The 20,720-nt window shown below is 41.3% G+C and overlaps 1 protein-coding gene across 1 annotated transcript in view; it reads right to left on the bottom strand.

Annotated features, from left to right (window-relative positions):
* The window catches only part of KLHDC4 (kelch domain containing 4), a 461,477-nt gene that overhangs the window by 388,782 nt on the left and 51,975 nt on the right, over positions 1–20,720 (bottom strand). The window contains exon 3 of the mRNA XM_069636170.1: positions 6,354–6,432. Within this exon, the coding sequence (XP_069492271.1) occupies positions 6,354–6,432 (79 nt within the window). The remainder of the gene's footprint in view (positions 1–6,353; positions 6,433–20,720) is intronic.

The following is a 20,720-nucleotide window of genomic DNA, read 5'->3' as shown; positions in this document are numbered from 1 at the left end:
GAGCCGTTTGTTCTCCCAGTCGACTGTTTAATAAAGCTGGGGTTTTTTCATGCACATTGTGCTCTTCTTTTAGATTACTTTTGTACTTTTCTTGGATAGACCCTGGAGACACCTCGGCTACACTTCTCGCCAACTTCTCTCACCTCATGGTCTCCCTTTGTACCAACGGAGCATTCAGAAACGCCTCTGCTTCTTATGGGTCCAAGCGCAAGAGCGTACCTGGTCACCTGCCATTATACCTCTCAATTTGTGGGGTCTGTTCTAAACCTTGATTCTTTACTCTTGATGACTGTCTGGAATTCTTTATTGTTTACAATGGTCTTAAGGGTCACATTCATGTTACTATTAATCAGGTTTAAGGATTGGTTTATGCAGGAATTTTTTGTATTAGATTAAATTAGGAACCTGGAGGGTATGCAGCACCAGCTAGGAAATCCATCAAGATGGCTCTGAAGCGCTTTGCCGCCTCCTTGCCAGTTACAACCTCAGCGGTGCAGAAGATGCTGAACCGCCAGTTCGGCAAGGTATCCACTGTTCACCTTTCTGGGCTTAAGTCAAATACTCAAGATTGTGAATGCTACAAGTTCACAAACAACCTTCAGAATATTAGAGGTTGTTCCATGTTTCAGTCCATGGACCGGTCTGGTATCAGATAGTGCATGATGGTGTTGGAGTGCTCCATTATTGAAAGAGTTCTGGGAAATCCATAAGTGGATTGCAGAGTTCCTTTTGGGACAGCAAGTCGGCAGGATCCTTCCTCATCCTCCCTTAGAGGGACACATCAGGTATTGGCTGGACCACTCTAGTCCCTGGAGGGACATAACAAGGGGAGTTCGGTGAACCCACTGCACTACTTATCTTTGTGTTGCCCGTAACAATGCTATCAGAAAGCATGTTCATCCTGGTTGTGCCATTATACAAATGTAAGAGCATACGCCTGTATAATGCCAAGAAAAATGCTATTCCCATTTGGCAGGCGTGGCGGGGGTGTCCTCTGCTCCTTGTAAAAAAAATAAGGGAGGTTGCAGGAGTGTCCCCCACAGGTTCCATGCCAGAAAAAATGCTATTCCCATTTGGCGCCAAGTCTGCGCGAAGACAAGGTGTTCGACTGTGTGAGCAGTCGTGCTAGGAGTTCCTGTATTGGTCTGCTTAAGCCCCATCCACTCCAGGAAAAAGCATCAAGAGCCGCTGTGAGGTGAGCCAGAGCCACGCCACATCTGTGTGAAGTTGCACAGTTGGGCTGCGAGGCGGTAGTGGGAACGAACCTCAAGCCGGTAAGGAATTCTTTGATTTGTTTTCCACTCTGAAGACCGGTGTGCTTTTGAAAAGGCCACCACCAAAATGGGCAAGTGGAAAGCCAACGTTCGGTAGCTTATTCAACCAGCTCAGAAAAAGTAATCTGCTGCCTCATTACTGGGGCCAATTAACTCATCGTAGAGATTGCGTCCTTACTTGAAGACACTCGCTCCAAAAATGTGGTTGTTCCGACGAGGAGTAGTCTGGATAATCCGTAAGCTATCCCTTTCAACAACAATTCCACGACAAAAGTAAATGATAATGTATCATGCAGCTATAAACGACAACTCCATTGAGTTCATGGCCCAATATGAGGGTCCCTGCCCAGAAAATCAAGAAAAGGGCTGGGCTGAGCTTTCTAAATACCCTGCAGAGATTCACCAGTTACAGGGGCAAACTAGCCAATGGTCAACCACTCAATTTCTTCCCATTAGCTTTTCCGTGACTCAAGCAGAAATAAGACGAAAATAGTGGAGCACATTGCCATATCCAATAGATTAGCAATTCTCGAAGATGAAACCAGTCACTATACAGACAGGCCTAGTAAATGAAGTCCGCCCTTCAAACCAGTCTGGAATGCCTTCGGTTGGTCTGAAGAGGGTAGAAGGATGTAGGAGTAATTGCACAGTGGGATAAAGGCTCCTAGGCCCCCTGATGTTGCACCATTTTAAGGTTGTGTGTCATGTGGTTCCAGGTTTGATAAACGTACCCCAATGTCTTGTTCTGGATACTTTTCTTCCTCTAATCACTGAATTACAATCTAAAATCAAGCATCTAAACAAACTAATAATGTCCAAGGTCACCATGCAGTCTGATGCAGTAATTAACTGTTTGCTCCAAAGGAGCATTGGGGAGAGACATTGAGCTATAAAGACTTCAAAACCAGGGTCATAACTGTCTGGCTCAGACAAGATCAATCCATTTCACCCAGCAATTAGAAATATTTAAATGTCCATGTATCACTCTTGATTAACATTTGAGGGGCAGCGAGCTTAGTTCACAGTCATCTGTAGAATAAAATAAAAGGGCAATAATGAATAAGAAACATGATAAATTAATGGTGTCCTGTGAGAGATCGAAACTTTGTCCACCTACTTGTCATGGAAGTGATATGTGTGCTCATTTGCCATTAAATGGGTGTTCATGCATTTTTTAGATTAATCATCAATCATTGAACGGTTATGTATGTATTTACCTGGGGTATAAGAATAAACTTAGGGCCCAATTAAATAATATTCCATACCTTAAGCCAGCGTGATATTCTAAAGCCTGACATTTTAAAATTTACCCAGATTCATCAATTGATGGTGTCTGCCAAACCAATAATATCAACTTGTGACAAAGTGAGGCCAAGTAATATATACTCAAAATAAATAGTATACAGGGTTCGAAATTGAGGGATCTGGGAGCTATTCAGCCCCTATGTGTGGCCTAGAAGAGCCTGGTTAGATTCACACCAATATCTACCACAAGCTACTTTTGGCTGCCCAGGCCAACTGATGCCGAACAAACACACTCTTGCGAATTTAACTCTGTGCATTTGGAACACTATACAAATAAACATTAGGACACATCTATACAACATTTAAAGCATAAGGGTTTAAAATAATGGACAGAGTGATATGATTGTATTGTATGTAAATGTTAGATTCGCGGATCACTACTAGCGCCAGGTTCCCCAGTAATCACTCCTGGTCAATGGGTAATGCTGGATACCCATGAGCTGCTTTTAGCTCCTGCTTTTTCAAATCTTAATTACGATCCCTGAGATTAGTCCATTATTAGGCAATAACCCCTTACGGTAAGGCATTTACCTCTATGTCGGTTATTTCAGTTTCGGTTTGGCCTTTTTAAAGAATAATTAGCAACTCTGTAACGACATCATACGCTGAGTTCCTGGAAAAGAACAGCGGGTGTCATTGCGTCATGTGTTTACATTGTAACATCAGAGTTGTGAATAACACTATTTTGAAATTGAGGTGGTGTAATAATTAAACTACAAATAGATGACAAAGAGACTTGTATCATAAGCAGAGAAAAGGGGAAATATATAGCCCTACAATTTATAAAACCGAAAGATGTCAAGGCGGCCCAAGTAGAACAATGTTCATGAAAGAAATTCGGCAATGATCCATTCATATTACATGAATTTTACGGATAGATTGCATCATTAATTAGGTTAATAAATCCATGTATACAAATATATATGTGTATATAACGTATAGTCATTAACTGATGAACTAGGTGGTGAGAAAGTGCCGTCTTGTGTATATATCACATTAGCTTTGTCCAATCAAAATCCTCATTAAGACCCTTGACGATAACTATCCATTCTGTGAATCCAAACATGTTCCTTCTGCCTGTAGAAGTCTTTTGGTTAGGTCAGGTGTTTGGGGTGCTGGATACACAATCCACCATAAAAAAGAAATTTACTAGAGGAGTGTTCTCAAGGAAATGCTTAACTAGAGGTGGATTTATGTTTCTGTGCTCTTCAATTCCTTTATTGGCTGCACGTGTACTATGGCCACTGTATCTCCGGCCACACAGACATTCAATTCAATACACTATTCCAGATTATTTACAATTGGTCAATTGTTTACGTTTCTAGGTATAGTTGCCAATCGCATAACTGCTCACCTTTTTTGTTTGCAACGGTACACGTCCCGCATAGATGATGGCCCGGAAGTGGGCCCAGGTCCCAGACTGTGCATTAGGCATAGGGTATTTAAAATGCACCAATTGCTCTCGTAGGTTCACATTACGTTTTAGCAAATAGATGGAGCAGTGCCCCTTCAAGATGTAATTGGATTAAGGACCAATATTTCTTGATGATCTGTTTGATTTGTGTGGTGTTAGGGTTGTGTGTGATGACAAACTAGATTGTCATCGCCTGCCCCGCGATCTTGCGCGGTATTTAAAATGTAGCTTTGGGGGTGTTGTGCACGTTTATTGGAATGTTTTAACAATTTTAAGCCGTCTCGGCACCTTGACGAGTGAGGGCATCATAATATTTGTCAATGTCTCGGTTCATTTAAGTTTTAAAGTTCATGCTAAATAGGAAAGAAAAAACCTAAAACAATGCCATATTTGTACAATTCAAAATGGACTTGGTGTTCCTTTAAAAACGTCGGTCTTCAACTTGCTTCTAAAATACAGGACTGATGGGACAAGTCAAATGCAGGATGGATGGATGTGGTTCCAGATTCTGGGACCATGGTTGGAGGAGCTCGTTTTCATATCTTTTCTTCAGAGGATTTCTTGTTTCCTGCCAAACTTTGATGTGGCTTCCGATACCAGGTTTGCCTCCTGATGCATTCGTTGTTCGGCTAATTATGGTGGTGGCTTGGTATTGTTCCACACAAACGGACAGAAATACCTGCTTGGAACCTGGCCCTGGGCATGGCGCCAGCCTGCTGTTATTTCAATTAGACACTTTCAGTTCTTCACAAAAATACTTTTTTTCTATCGCCTCTTGGAGTGTTGACCCATTAAATAGCAAAAGGTCATTCTCTAGGCCAATGTATCCTTTGTGATTTTAGCTCTAGAGCAACTTCATCTATGGTTGTGCCTTTTGCACAAATTTGCAAACTGTTATTTACAGGGAGGAAAAACTTGCTCCAATGGACTAAAGCATTTTTCTCTGTCTCTTAAACTATAAAACCGTAATCAGTTAAACAATTGAATTGAGGGCTTTTCCAAAGCAATTAAATACAAAGGACAAAATAGGAAAAATATGGAATAGAAAAGGTACAATGCTCAAAAACTTAAAAGAAAAAAAATCTTTAAAACAAAATGCTGAATTTGAGAATGTAAAATAAAGAAAAAAGTACAATTGAAAAAAAATAGGAGGCTGAAGGTGGGAGGCAAGAGGCGGTAGAAAGACTTGCACAGTATTTTCTGGAAGGAATTAGATGAGAGTAAGGGAAATACCAGTGGGTGTGGGAGGCAAAGTGGGTGAAGGAGTGCTTTTAGGAGGGGGTAGTTTCAAACAGTTCAGAAAGAGTTATGGTAAAGCGGGTAAATGTCAGGTGAACCATTATTAATTTATGCGTGGCAATTTCTGATTATCTGAACCAATACAATTTTACATTTCCCATGTTATTGTCCATGTAATGTAACCAATGAATTGCAATTCAACTTTTTCTTTCAAGATGTGCAAATTCCAGGTTTTTGGTTTTCAATATAACTAATAGGAATGTTCCACACTAGGGTGTGTGCACCAGTGGGGGTTACTGTCCTCCATCACTGCAGGACCCATACGAGAGTGGGTCCAGCAATATCAATCCATCAGCCCACAAAGCAAAAGCCAACAGCTAGGCATACATAATCTACAAACAAACTCGGACGCTTTTCTGCCCCAATTGGAGTAAACTGTGAGCTGTAGCTTATAGCTTAGGTTCCTAAACAAAAGCGAAGAAAGGAGGTTCATGCCTGGATGAAGAAAGGAGGTTTGTGCCTGGATGATACAGGCCATCATTGAAGGGTTAAAGATCTGAGGCGGGATGCTTGCAACTTTGCCGTGTTAACTACCGAGGATATGGCTCCTGAACAGAAAACCAAGAAGCAAAACAAAGTCTTTAATTTACAGCCAAAGAGGAAGGCTCGGAGAGAGAGGAAGACAAGTGGATTGAGCAAGAACAGCGAATACGACCTATGTTTAAGGCATCAGTATAAATGCTACTGCATGCCGTGGGAGGGTAAGGGGACCAGAACAGTACTAGAAAAGAAGAATCATCAACATTGATTGTAAGAGGGGGGCAGCAGCATTTAACAAGGATGAAGCACACAAGGCCAGCAGCCTTCTCGGGGGAAGCGGATGCCTCATTAAATATGAATGTGGAACCAATCAGTGCAGGGCCTTAATGGCCACATCATGCCCTTTGCAACCGTCTTTCATGTCACTTCCGACAGAGCGGGATTAGGCGGCTCTCATTACAAGGCAAACTAAATATTTGATAACCTGTGAGCAGAGATTCCGTTTGGCACCGGGAGAATTGGCACACACATGCACAGTCAAACAGGAAAGCGAGGTTAATAAAGTAAAAGGAATACTTTACTTTTTGGCCATTGAAATATTCACCTCCGAACAGGATGAGCTCGTCTTTCTCTGGATGTGCAGAGAGGGAAGCGTTTAACCTGTGGAAAGCAGAAACATGGATCAGTTAAAGCATATACTGTTGAGAATGAAAGCCAGTATACTAAAAGCATCACGTTAACCCCCAATCACGCAGACTGCCCCAATGCCTTTGTTAAGTAGGAACACTGCAATGTTCTGAACCAACTTTCAGATGTCACATTTTCCCAGCGCAGTGCTCCATTTTGGAGTGTGCTACCCAATCACTTGCCAGGGTTTGAGGAAGAATATCTAGTCTTCTATTCAGATAGGCCTCTAGAATCGAATAATTGATCCTGGTTCACACTTCAGCCTGGCGTTCCTGGGTAGCTACTGCCCAATGGGATGCATTACAAGAAGATCCCAAACGTATTATGTCCAGACGAAACTATGGAATCCGTCTGCAGACAGGCCTTCCAAACATCTGACTTCCCAAGTAAAAGCAGCGCAACATGCTGCTGCGCGGCAACGCTTGCGCACCAACTGCTTTGATCGCATAACACTCCTCGCGTGAAGAAAATCAGCTTACCAGCTGGCAACTGACAACATGAGGTGCTGTATATCCTGACAAAGCAGCCAATTAACATAGTACACCTGAGAAATACTAAGATATCATGGATGAAAACCCATGGCCATTTACAAAAATAATTCGTTCAGGACACAGAGTGAGCAGCCATTTGCTCTGGTAATACTGCTAATAATTGCATATGTACGAAATACATCGTGAAGAAAAGAATCTAGAAACACGTACATGTATGTGTTGAAGTGAAATCAATGTACCAATAACAAGGACAAAAGTATTTCTCAAATAAACCAATGTGAAATTTCGATCAAAGCACATGAATAGCAAATTAGTTAAAATATGCAGACTATTCCCAGTCAATATACTAACACACAACGAGCACATAACTAAATACAGCAGGAAATTCAATCAACCTTTACCTTCCAATGTGCAAATGCAAAATGATGTATTGATCACAATTGATGAAGTCTCAATACCCCAGTACTTTCCAATACTGGGGCTGTCACTTCATCAGCTCACGAATAGTATTATACTTGAAGATGCCTCCAATTTTAAGCCTATATCCACACAGACGGACTGCATTTTCGATTGCTGGGTATACACCAGTGCATCCCCAGTTGACTGCCGCTCCCATTAAAATGCAATCTAATGTTCTTAAACATATAACCAGAACAGGCTGCAAATTGACTTTGCTCTATATTTGTACTATGGATTCAAAATATCCACCCAATTTCTTGAGCAGTGCTAAGTTGCATTTTGTGACATGTCCATGGTATATTAAACTAGAAAATAAAAATAAAACAAAAGCGCACAAAACACCTTTTCAAGGAACAAATAATACAAAAAGTGCACTGTGAAAGTACCACAGTATAGGTGATGCAGCACCATAAAAATACATTGCCACCAAGTACTGTACTTCTTTACAAACACATAGGCGCTCATGTTCCACTGAGCCATAACGTGAATGCAAGGCTAGAATGCCTTGCAGTCTCGTTACGGCTCATTTTCAATCATGTGTATGGCGCAGAGAAGGGGCGGAACGCAACTTGCGTTTCCGCAGGTCCATTCCTCTCCACCATGCAAACGCTTCAGCATTTGCACCAGCATGGATTTTCATGCTGGGGTAAGTGCTGGAGATCTCTATGGGGTCGCAGGCGGTCCCAATAGGGATCCTTTCTACACACTTCCTGCCAGGCGAGCATGTACAGGGAGCGTGTACAATTATAATTCAACCCTGCCCGACATGCTTACATGTCGGGCAGGGTATAATTGTATTTGTGAACACTGCTTACCCTGCAAGCAGCGTTCACAATTGACAACAAGGGTTTAATTGTGAGCCCTGCTGGTCATCCGAACATGGCAAGCGAACATGTCAAGCAGCACTCAATGAAAAGTAAACGCTGCCTGGCATGCTAGCAACACTCACTTTGCAAATGTGAGCACTGCAGAGTGCAAATGACCAAAAACTGGAAGCAGGCTGCGTTTACGTTGCTGTGCAAATGTACGCTCTGTGCCGTCAAATAGCTCCATTGTGAAAACAGACTGTATGCTAGATGTATGGAGTAAATTTATGGATAATAGACCCCTCAAGCTGCATACCCTGTACGCAGGTCAACTAGTCCCCCAAGCATAAAGAAATGAGCTGGTGATTGCTACATTTCTTTGAGAGCGCTTGAGCTGAAAGAAAAGTGCTTCAAGTGATGCAGACTATAAAGTATGGCGTTGTTCCAAGCTTCATCTTGGAATTAAAGAATTGCAAAGTGCTGGTTCCTCAAAATTGTCTTGGTTGGAATCTTTAGATAGATGAGTGTACAGGCGCTTTGTTGGGTGTATCCAAGGACCGCACAGTTCTCTTTTTAACTTCAGATTTTTTTTTCCAAAATCACCTTAACATTGAACATGTTTGTGATGCTAAGGCCAGGAATTTAAATCATGATTGAATCTCACTGAATATCCGAACACTAAAACTTAATTGAAATGGTTTAAAAAAAGTACATCTTTCTTGATATATCTTTGTTGTTGTTGGATCCAAAGGGAACGAATGGGAAACAATATTTAAGCGTGGCAAACATCCCACATGCATGGTACGCCTGTACGTGCTTGTTTCATGGAAAACAAAAAAAGGTAGTCATGTCAACATTTTAATCCCCATCTCTCCTTAATATATGTCCCGCAATCTCTGCTAATGAATGGCCATTTTAGGGAAAGCAGGCAAAGCTCCCACCTCAAAGTCCTTGCATGTTCCATAATCTCTGATTAGACACGATGGCAAAAGCGCTGAAACAAACATGAGTTGTTACAGTCGAGAGACAGAAGAGATGCACTTGTGTCACAATGTTTAATTCATTGAGTGCCAAGATTAAAACAATTTCGGCATATATTGAAGAATGAAGAAGTCAAATTAGCATTGCCCATCTTTTGCTTCTACAAAGTAATTAAAGAAATAAACTGGTGAGAGTCCATATTTCAGGCAATAGAAGAGATGAGATACATCTAACATTAGGAAATGCTCCCAGTAGCAGAACCCTAAAAAGCCACTATAAATGTGGTAGTTACAGCATGTGTGCCTTCACAAAAAATACAACCGGACTGCGGATGAACAATTACTTTGATGGATTTCTCCAACTGCAACATGAAGAGCGTAATCTACATAATATGCTGCTCATGCAACCTTGATAATTATAGGAACAACAATCAGACCAGTTATGACAAGGTAGACTGAACATCACACGTGTATAAGGAGACACATATGAAAAGCCCCCATCGCCCATACGAAAAGGACATTGTGAGACAGATATCCAGTTGTGTCTCACAGAAAAAGTGAGTGTCCTTAAGAAATGGAAACATATTAACTTATCAGGAAGACCAAGCAATTCTGTATGATTTTGTTTATGGAGATCCAATATAAAAGGGCCTAAAGTCTATAGAGTGGCAACAACTAACACTTGATCCATCGATAACATTGATAACTCATCACTAGGTCGAACTTTCTGGACATTCAGTGAATAACATCAGAAGAGAGATCCAGTAGTCCAATGTCTTATGGAATGTATGCTTGCCAAGTCTTAAGGTCAAGATAAGAAATACATGGTTAAGATTTTTTTTTTTAAATGCTCCTGATGCAACATGATTTAATATGGATGACGAAAGAAATGATGGACAGAAAATTAAAAAATTGGTTAACACTAGAAATAATCTGCGGTCTATCAGACGAGTTTTATTTGTGAAACTACGATTGTTCATACTTTACATATCGATATGGCAACGGCAGCTGGTGAGATGAGAAATAAGCACTGTTTTTTTATTTAACATGTCTATTCTGGCAAGCTTCGTGATTTATTTCTACAGGTAACTGGGCATGCATTATAGACTGAAGTAAAACATATTTTAAAACACTGGAAGTGGAGGAACGACTCCATTTTTATATTTGTAAACGTGCTTCGAGATCTCATATTAAGATGGAACACATTTTCAATATCAGAAAAAATGAAAGTGTTTTTTAATATTTCCACTGAACCGCTGAAAAATAGACCAGTCATATGACAGAATCTGTTATACTAATATGCTTACCTCCATTTGTTGTATCTTTAAAAACACAGCTTTTATAGCTTGTGCTCAGTCCTAAGTGGTCGAATCGGCACTCAATGCCGACACTAGTTGAAATGAAATGGCTTTAACTCTCAGTCTTAGTCCTAGCTTAGTACTAGTGAGGCATTTATGACATCAATTTACAGACAACACTATGTACGTTATTTACATTAGTGCAAGTGACTCATTCATAGGGTGACCTTTTGCTTCTTGGTCTACACAGATGGAGGCAGACGGATGTAATATTGACATTACAAAAAGCTATCTAACTGGATTAAATATACATGAATCAGAACCAATATTGCTCTTGATAATGGCGATACATTTCTAAATGCCATACATACAGTTCAGGTGCACAGCGTCAATAGGGGTAAAAATGCAATCTGGGACTTTGGGACAGACGCTCTTTAATGAGACCGTTTCCTCTCACCATAGGATTTTATGATTGACATTGTTTTCTCACCCTAAGGTTATCCCAGATCTCTCAAATCAAGGATGTTCGATAACTGTGGAAACACAGGATTAGATGCCTAGAAATAGTAGTGTATTTGCATATTATCAATGTTCGTTTATTGATTATATTGTTTGATACAGTACAATGTGAATTCACTGTACGCGGTGCAGCGTAAGAGTTTGCATGTAGTAAGTGTAATACAAATATGGAGTGATCTTTCGGTAAGTGCAATTCATTCACACCCAAAGCCATCTTCAACTCTAAATAGTCTAGATTCTCTGTAGCAGGACCTCAACTGGGGACTCAATTTGCACTTTGCCACTCACAGTATAATAAGCATCTTGCAGTTAAGGAAAATGATTAAGATTCCTAAATAAAAGACGTTAACCCAAATGTTCAAACGCTAGCATCTCATGCTGCCAGGTGAGCACAAAAGGGCTTAAAGTTGATTAGTTATGAACTCCAGAATTAAATATAAAAAAGCTTAACTGAAGCATAAAATGGAGATCATTGCTTTAAGAGAATTTTTTTCAGCCCAACCTATAAACAAATGCAATGGTGATTATGGGAATACTCATCAAGTGACTACCAATTGGGTACTAATGCTTAGTTTGGGCTAAAAGTTGGCAAATAGAGCTTTGTCAAAGTATACCTGTGTAAATCTGTTTTGACAGGTGTGAGGATGTTTCTCTTTATATATTTAGTGCAGTTTTCTATGATGTTGGCAAGGGAAAGATATAGCAAGCAAGAGAGAAATTGACATACGGAGGGGGACAAGAATAAATTATAGACTATGCGATAGTCTAGACTAGGTCTTTTTCCTTCCTGATGTGCATGCATTCAAGGTTAGTCTAGGCGCACCATTTAGCTGTTTTTGATTTTGGAACCTGGAAGCACCACCTTGTGTCAAAAACACTGCTATAGAGAAGTGATAGTGTGTTGAGACACAGTTAATCTTCGTCGCAGTCCTTCACCACAGATCTCTTAATAGTCATTTTCCTTCATCCTAGTCAAACACTCTCAGTCAGAGTCCACTCTCTCTGCCTGCCCTGTGTCGCTTCATACATCTTTTGTTCTTGTCCCCCCCTTATGTGCCACTTGAAATATCTTTCCATCACCAACATCACTTTATTCTACAGCAAAAGCCATGACAATATAACACACTACAACACCATCATAGAAAACTGCACTAACTATATAATGCATACACTTCATGGCAAAATGTTACTAAAATAAGAGGAATAGAACAATTAAATACCATAAAACAACCTTGATGTCCCTTTCTAAAACCTTTACCTAGCGCCATCTAACCAGGACCAGCAAAACAAAGGAGCAAGGGCCCTTCGTTCATGCTAGGCTGCAGTGTGACATTGAGACACTATTTTTATCTTTAATGGCTGTGCAGTAATCCACAGTAATCCACAGCCTCCTTACAAGGCTGATTGGTCCAATTTATTCCCACTCCTTTGCACCTCTGCCCACTGTCCTGTTTTATTATGAAAGCGAATGTCCAGGCAAAAAAAGTGAGATACTACTTCTTGACATCCACCATTTGCACAGAGAGCATTTAGCTGGGCCCATCAAGATTGCCTTTACTTTCCTCTTGCTAATGGCAGGCTACTTTTAAATGCATTAATTACAAAAGGTGCGGTGTGTGGGATGCATGTAGCTGTTCGCAAAAGGGCACAATCAGTTACTGATCAACCAGACGCTCCTCTAAATCATTCCAGAACAGACTAAATGGGATGGGAGCCAGAATTCACCCTGCACGACACCCATCCCTACAGAAAATTACCTTTCAGTTCTCCTTTAAGGCCGTAGCATACTGTTGCTGAAAGAACAAAGAAATATCGAGGCCGAGTACCACAAAGGAAATACACCAATCACGGGCTAAAAAGATTCACAGATCTTTTATTACTGTACAGTTTACAAAGCAAAACGGATAGCTATCTGGCTCCCAACACCCCGCAATGTGTACGAGCCGACAAGGAGAGGTGAGAGAGAGCTGAACATCTAAACATGTGTGCTTTTATACAATTCGTCTAATATTGTCCAGCCTCTCTTCACATGAATAATTTGTGGTCTAGAGTTCGTGCCTAGTTCACATACAGATTATACAATATTATGCGAAGGATTACATAGGTTTGCATTTCCATGAAGACACAAAGGTGATGTATGTTCTCGGATCCCGCGGTAAGTTTTGTACTAAGTTCCTTCTCAATGTAGTTCAGCCAAAGTATACACTCGAGGTTTGTTTTTCATTGTCCCAATGTTTATACAAGGATGAGGCTTGTGAGCACAGACAAAACTTGAATGACAGTTCATATGAAGCACAAGGTCTCTTTGCTTGGTCTAAACAGTCGTCTCTCGGACAACCTAAACATTAACAGAACTCAAAGGTCGGAAGGCTTGGCTGCAAGTCAAAAACATAGTCCACCATTTTAGAACGAAGAACACATGAATACAAATCAAAATGGCGGATGAATCTTAAAATGGCGGCGAAGTTAACCCAAAAATCTGAACTTTGCAACGCGGTTTTCCGTTTAGCGCGAATAGGCTAAGGCCAATGTAAATAGTAAGGAGGCACTATATAATTACCATTTAACATTGCCACGTTAACATTGGGAAACAACTCCATTATGTCCATATACCCTTCCCTCAGTGACACCCCACAATGGCTCCCTATTCAGAGAGTCGAAAGTCACTTTCAGATAGTGAATGCTATGAAAGAATTAAAATCTGAATGAAGAATTTGTCAGAGAGCTGAATGCCGAAAGCATACAATGTGATGTAATGTAGGACAGCCTGCATATGGATCTGTGCGGTATATGCTACTGAAGGCCTCCTTTGCTTGGAGGGTGTGAGGTATGCACAAACAAAGCTCTTATCAAGATTGAAAATCCGATGGCAAGGACTGAGTAGGATCAGCGCCTTCAGTTGTCCCAGGGCAAATGAATGCTAATCAAATATTTCACAGGCGGAAATAGCCATATGGCCTCCACGCCATCAAATCTTCCTGCGGTGGTTTATAAATAGCAGGTTTACCTGAATGCTCAGGCCCTCTTTGTAAGGGCATAACTGGTAAACCGATTCTAGGTCTTGGTGCCGCACAACATTCCATTCTTGCTGCAAGCAATATTTACCAAGCAGTACATGCATTCCTACCTACGATCTCATTTCGTGTATATCTGCATTCTATTCCGAAATGCGCAAGTCCCGTTTGGTTCAGTAATATTAGAAGTTATACCACTCTTTTGGACATAATTTACAGCAGAGTGAATTGGGACTTATAACATAACAGGAGTATTTGTAAAGTGCACGGTTCACCCCCGAAGGGGCATCTTGGAGCTAATAATAGATGTTAATTGTTACCCAACTTAATGGTACTCATTTTATCGATCTCGGAAGGATGAAGGGCTGAGTGGACCTCCCGGAATTGTTACCCAACTTAATGGTACTCATTTTATCGATCTCGGAAGGATGAAGGGCTGAGTGGACCTCCTGGAATTGGAACCTGTGACCCAGAAGTGGATGCATTAGTCCACTGAGCCACAGACCCGACTTAACGATGTGTTCTAACATTGATGTTATGCTGGATAGTACAGAGACCAAGCATTTTATGGACTTCAGTAGTAGACTGAATAAGATGCATGTTTTATGCCTTAGGTAACGTTTTTTAAATGTTAAAAGTATTTAAACCAGCACTCCGAGGTCAAAAGCTCGCCTAATAATAGAAACATGCTGACTGGTCCTTCTGCTTGCATTTCATTGAACTGGAGCTGGGCCCATTCTTTATAAGGGCAAAACAAATGCATGCCTACAAATGTAAAACGCAATGAAAAACAGCAAAAGAGACATTGTAGGCGTTGTCAAATCTAGTCCCAAAAAGGCCCATTTCATCAGGTGCCTTATCAGAAACAGATTTAGAGGACAATTAAAATGACAAAAAGAGGTTCTGTGTAAATATAGTAAATATTTTCCCTCTTGATCCAAAGTCTGCGCCGCGGGTGATTGGACTAGATTTCATTTGTAGGAGGCAGAGTCCTGACGTTCACGCTTACTTTCCGAGCATTTTAAAAGCACGGCCTCGACTTGAGCTACAAAGTTAATACAGAACCTTTGCAAAGGGGGAAAGGTAGAGGGGCAACAGTATGAATGTACAACATTCAGGGACTCCTCAAAAGAAAGGCTTAAATGGATTGTTAATCAAAGCTCAGATGACATGCCTTTGCCACTGAAAGAGTAGGGGTCTAACCTAAAAACGCGTGGAAAACATCACATCACATCCATGTAGTTCACGGTGCCCACATTAGTTAACGTATTGGACAGCTTGCATTGCACTTGAGGTGGTGCAGGAATGTGCAAACCTGACAAAAATGGAAATTCCTCAAAAATACAGCAGCCAGAAATAAAACCAGTCCGTAAGAATGTGACAATGGCTGCTGAGCTACCATTCAGCAAAATAAAGTAAATGTGTTAGGTTTGTTTAGAATCATAATACAGCACGAACAACAGAGCATGTAATATCCAAAATAAAATGAAGTATAAATGACGTACAGGGTCAAAGAGGGGTCACGTTAAAAAAAATATATGTTGTATGCATCTTTGGAACAGTAATAATGTGGGTTTGGGGGCAGTCTTTGAGATCGTTTTGTAATGGCTGTTTACGGTATAAGAGAATGGTGTAAACCAAGTCGTGGCTTTTCACAAATTGGGGTCTATGAGGAACACAAAAATAACCATTAAAGGCATGGTCTAGTAAAAATTTGTATTGTCCCAACAGGTCGGCCATGTTTTTTTAAGCCTAAGTGGCTCGATTTTAGAAAACTTTCCTATGGACCTTGCCTGAGTTTTCGTCCATTAAACGCACGCGAAAACAAGCACCAGGGAGCCGCCATTTTCTGATAATCCTATCTTTTCCCCGATCGCCCTGGCTGACCTGCTTTTGCGGCACTAATCAATTCCCCCGCCCCTGAGCCTGACATTATGAAAACATTCATATTCCCCGCCTCTCCTCGTGACGTTACTGTGCTGCGTAGGCAAACGCGCCCAGTCGTCTTCTGCGCGACTCCACACAGAACCCGGAAACCAACACAGATCAACTCACAACACAGCGCGCCACAATTCGGAATATGAAACTCTACTTTAAAATGAAACGGCAACACGGTACATTTGGTAAAGTACTAAATGTTAGGAGAATATTCAGCAATTGACATATGAACTCCGGAAGCCATTTATTTTCTTTTATCTGTATCCGCAATAACTGTTCCGTTTCATCTTGAGTCACGCGCTGTTCCTTTATGGTACACAGGGTGTTCATTTTCGTAAAAAGAATCACTTTGGAAGCACGGTGAACCGCAAGGCTGTTCCATCAACTAGGCACTAGTCCATCCTAAAGGTTGATATGTTGCTTCTAGCCACTAGTACAGCGTAAGGGCATGTGGGCCCTTGGCGATCGTCCCATAATATGGTGATCGTGCTCCAGTTGTTGACACGAAGCTGCAGGTGTCTGCTGAAGAATCCATGCGCCGGTGTCTCAGATGGCAGTGGCAGTAAGGGATCAAATACCTGTTATGAAAACAAAAAAATGATAATTAGTCTCGCTAGCCGAACTTCATTAATATTACTCATTTTATTTATTACGGCCGATCAGAAACTATTTGCTTGCAAGGGTAGTTCAATGGAGTATGTTCGTCTCTAAAATCAATGCGAAAAGCAACGAGATAAATCGAGGCCAACACACAATGATAAACGACAGTCTACATGCGTGAGGAATGATATGATATATGATATGGCATTTGTAACGCGCCTATACTCAAGTGTTACTAGGCGTGACGAGGCAGGTGGGGAACAAGGGCAGACAGACAACGATCCTACTAGGCCAGGTGTCTTTCTGATCTCGCATGGGGATGGGCTGTACAAGGTTAGTTGAATACAAATTAAATAATAGGGCCAGCTGGTGGCAAGTGCATGGTAAATGCCGGGAGAAGGGGCTGAAGGATACAGAGACAGTCCCGTAGTGCAGGGAAAAGTGGCTGGGCCAAGGAGCGAGATCAGTGAGACCAGTGGACCTGCATGCCCATGTGCCCACTACGAACAGTTTTACTTGCTTTTCCTAGCTCTTCATTCATTCATTTATTCATGCATCCATTCATTAAATCTTCATTCCGGTATAAAAGCGTGTAAAGATTTACTTACATTATATTTGAAATTTCCATTGTGTCTCTTCGTAATGCAGTATGTAAAACAGACCGTGCTCTTGACAATGATTTTTCGTATACTGACCTAAAACTGAACCTCGGTCTAGTTTCTGAATTTTCTGCCTTATCCTCTCTTACGTTATTGCGCACTCCCTTCAAATGTAGTTCTTTCGGCATGGTCCCTGTCTCAAGGTCAAAAAACAATAGACCCTTATACTTCCAGTGCGACTTGTGGGCCTCATCTGGGCGCTGTCCTTCGCATTCTTTATTTGCAACATCATGTAGTATAGGCATCTATGAGAACTTGTAGTTTAGAATCCGTCTATGTAGTGCGCCTCAATGTGCAAATGCGAACTGGCTGCTCTCCCAAATGCCACGGCCCGCTTGGCTGGCGCGTTCTAAGTGCCCCAATTTTGTCCCCGTTGTCTGCGAGCTTTGCAGCCCAAATCGAGACTTTTAATTTTTGGCGGAAGGTCAGGGAAAGTATAAAGTACCACAGGAGTGGAGTTAAAAGTGAGATTTATTGTTTGTTTGTTTTATTATTTTCAATACGCAAGCCTCCCCTCCGTTAACAGTGCGCAGCATTTACATTTACATGAGATGAGACATGAGAAAAATATATACATACACATTTGTGAGGTGAATAGAGAGAATTCAAAGATGACACCCAGCTTGTTCGCCACCCATGATGGTGAAGGTAGGGGTTAGGTTTACAGGTACACTGTACAATAACATTTATTTACAAAAAGACAATCGTATTGCAATTATTTAAACCGGGATTTGTACTTCACAATCAGCTGTGCATCGGGTGGGCATGGCACAGTCGCAATGTTCGGTGGCAATGGATCACTGCTCTGCACAGAAAAGTCCAAAATTCCATACCTGTGCTTCTCTAACACAGCAACAATAAGGCCTTTCACAAAGTCGAACTGCATTTCATAGACTGGTTTGATCACCCATTGCTTACTTCGTTTTGAAAACACCTTAGTGTAGCGAGGCATCCTTACTTTACCCCTAGTCCTAGATTGTTCACGTCCGACATTGCTGTTATGGGCCAAGACCGCTAGTAGAGTGCGATGTTTCATGCCCCGAAAGCTAAAATGCAAGCGCTTTGGCCTGTACTTTAGGCACATATTGTGGAACACCTCCAAATCTCCTGTGTGACAGAATTCTGTCAGTCCTCTCAAATCTCTTGATAGAGTTTTGTCGAAAACAATCTTCTCAATGGCTTTGTGTGTCGGTGAAGATGGAATCAACCACTTCTTCTTCCGTGACTCCTCTGGGGACAAAGGGCCTTGTTCACATTGGTGGAAATGTTCATTTGCTGTCCAGCGGTGAACGTTGGTACAGTGGTGCATCAGTGACCGCCATTTTTCAAGTAGTATTTCCACTGACCCCTCACAAGTTTTTGAGATCCACCAAAGATGGTTGGTGATAGAATGTGACCACTGCAAAATACTTTCAAAACCTTTTTTTTCCCCTGCAGCCGAGATTTTCTTATTGATTGATTTAACAAGATGCCATACGTCAAATTGATGTTTAATATGTGGGAACTGCTCTCTCATTGTCTTGGCAATTGAAACGTGTCTATCCGTGGCTATGAGGTTGATGTGCATTCCCCTCGATTGTAGATAGTCCACTGATTTTATAAAACCTAGTTTCTCCATGGCCACTGACGATGTACATTGTGTTACCTGCACGACCACCAAACTCACAATTTTCTTACTATCCATGTCCTGAAAGTGGTAGGTGCAGTACTTGGCAGAAAATCCAGGGCTGTCGCACTGTATCGCCGGCTAGCCTGAATCGTTTGCCTTCAAATGTACTTCCTAGAGACAATTGTTCAATTTTCCAAGCATCACTAATGGCCGGAAACAGATAATCACGTTGGTATGTGTAGTACAGCGCTTTAGAAATGAAATGGAGTCCCACAAACTGAAAGAAAGCCTCTAATTTTTTAAAACTGGAGCCACTAAAAAGTGATGCAGCTGCACACAGTAGATTGCCTGCTGGCATTTTCCCCAGCATTGGTTGTGCAGACCATGAGAACCTATGATTTAATCTACAGGCAGCATTTATTTTGACGTTACTGCCTTTTATTTGACGAGTCACATTAATCAATGGCTTCCCGCATACTTTCCCTCTAATGGAATGCACACATTTCAGCATACTTATAATTTCCATCAAACAACTGTCGAATATGAATGTATTTGCTCTCTTTCATTAGACTGTCATCCTGCGTCAACGTTGTTTCGGCCTTTGACATTGTGGAGATTTCAACACATTGGAAACTAATATCGCTGATATCAAGTTCTGATGCGTCTATGGATGCTGCGGCTGGTTCATTCACTGTCATTTCAACATCTATTACTTCAACATTGATGGGAGAACACAACAAAGTCGACAGGTTTTTTGGTGGCAAATTTTTGGCGGGTGTAGATTCTGTAAATTGATCTGCAACTACTTCAGAGCTATCTTCAATACATTCAATAACATCTTCTTGTGGTGGTGCGGTCGCACTGTAGCTATGGTCCAATGCAACTTTGCTGTAGTCTCCAAACACAATTAATTCATGTTCTGGCCATTGGACATGAGCATCTCGAGCCTGAACACGCCTCGCCTCAATTAATAGTTCCTCCATAGTGTACACGGTCTGGCAAGCCACATCTCTCATTCGCTTCACTGTCTGTGTGTGTATAGTTCTGACACCCACGGGTAACTGGAAGAGATATTGGAAAAGGGATGTTCAGTTTAAACACAAGATGGAGTGTAGTAGAATTGACTGGAAACAAACATAAAATAGTCCCCAGCACAAACATTTTTTTAAAGTTATGAACTGTTTGTAACTAACCTTTTTTTGTTTTTTTTTCTTTGCAACTTTTTTGACTCGACCTTCAACATCTGCACGCTGTAGCTCCGATTCGTTTCCGCATGTCCTCCCTTCCTCTTGCGCTGCAAGGACTATATTTTCTGTATCCGCATAGACAGCACGGAATGAGGCTCCATCATCTCCCTGAAACATAGTACTTTCATTACTATGTATCAAAATATTGTTAGCATAAAACACATGTGAGGACGAACACACAGGTACATCTCAATAGCGAAATACGATTTAAACATTGTGTGCAACAATCAAAGGACAAGTATTCGACCAGTGATGATCTATTTCGATGGAACTGTCAGTATCATACCTCTGGCTCTGCATGGACTGCCATGAATGGTTGTATTGGAGAGGAGGCATCCGCATCTCCCTGAAACACAGTACTTGCATTAGTATGCCTTTCAATATTGGAAACACAACACACACTTGGGGTCGACGGTACAGGTACATATAAAGAGATAACCGCAAATGATGCATTGTCCAAAAGAATCAAGGAACATCCAAATATGATCATTTCATCGACTTATTTCAACGATTCCTTTACATCTGCATCATCTAAATGAGATGTTGTGATTGTGGTGGAAGCTCCGTCGTCTCCCTGAAACACAGTACTTGGATTAGTATGGTTTTCAATATTGGAAACATAACACACACTTGGGGTCGAA

This window comes from Ambystoma mexicanum, chromosome 1q (assembly GCF_040938575.1).
Source record: "Ambystoma mexicanum isolate Mex_15411 chromosome 1q, UKY_AmexF1_1, whole genome shotgun sequence".
NCBI lineage: Eukaryota > Metazoa > Chordata > Amphibia > Caudata > Ambystomatidae > Ambystoma > Ambystoma mexicanum.
The sequence above is the reverse complement of the archived record's forward strand: the minus strand, read 5'-3'. Positions and strand labels throughout refer to the sequence as shown.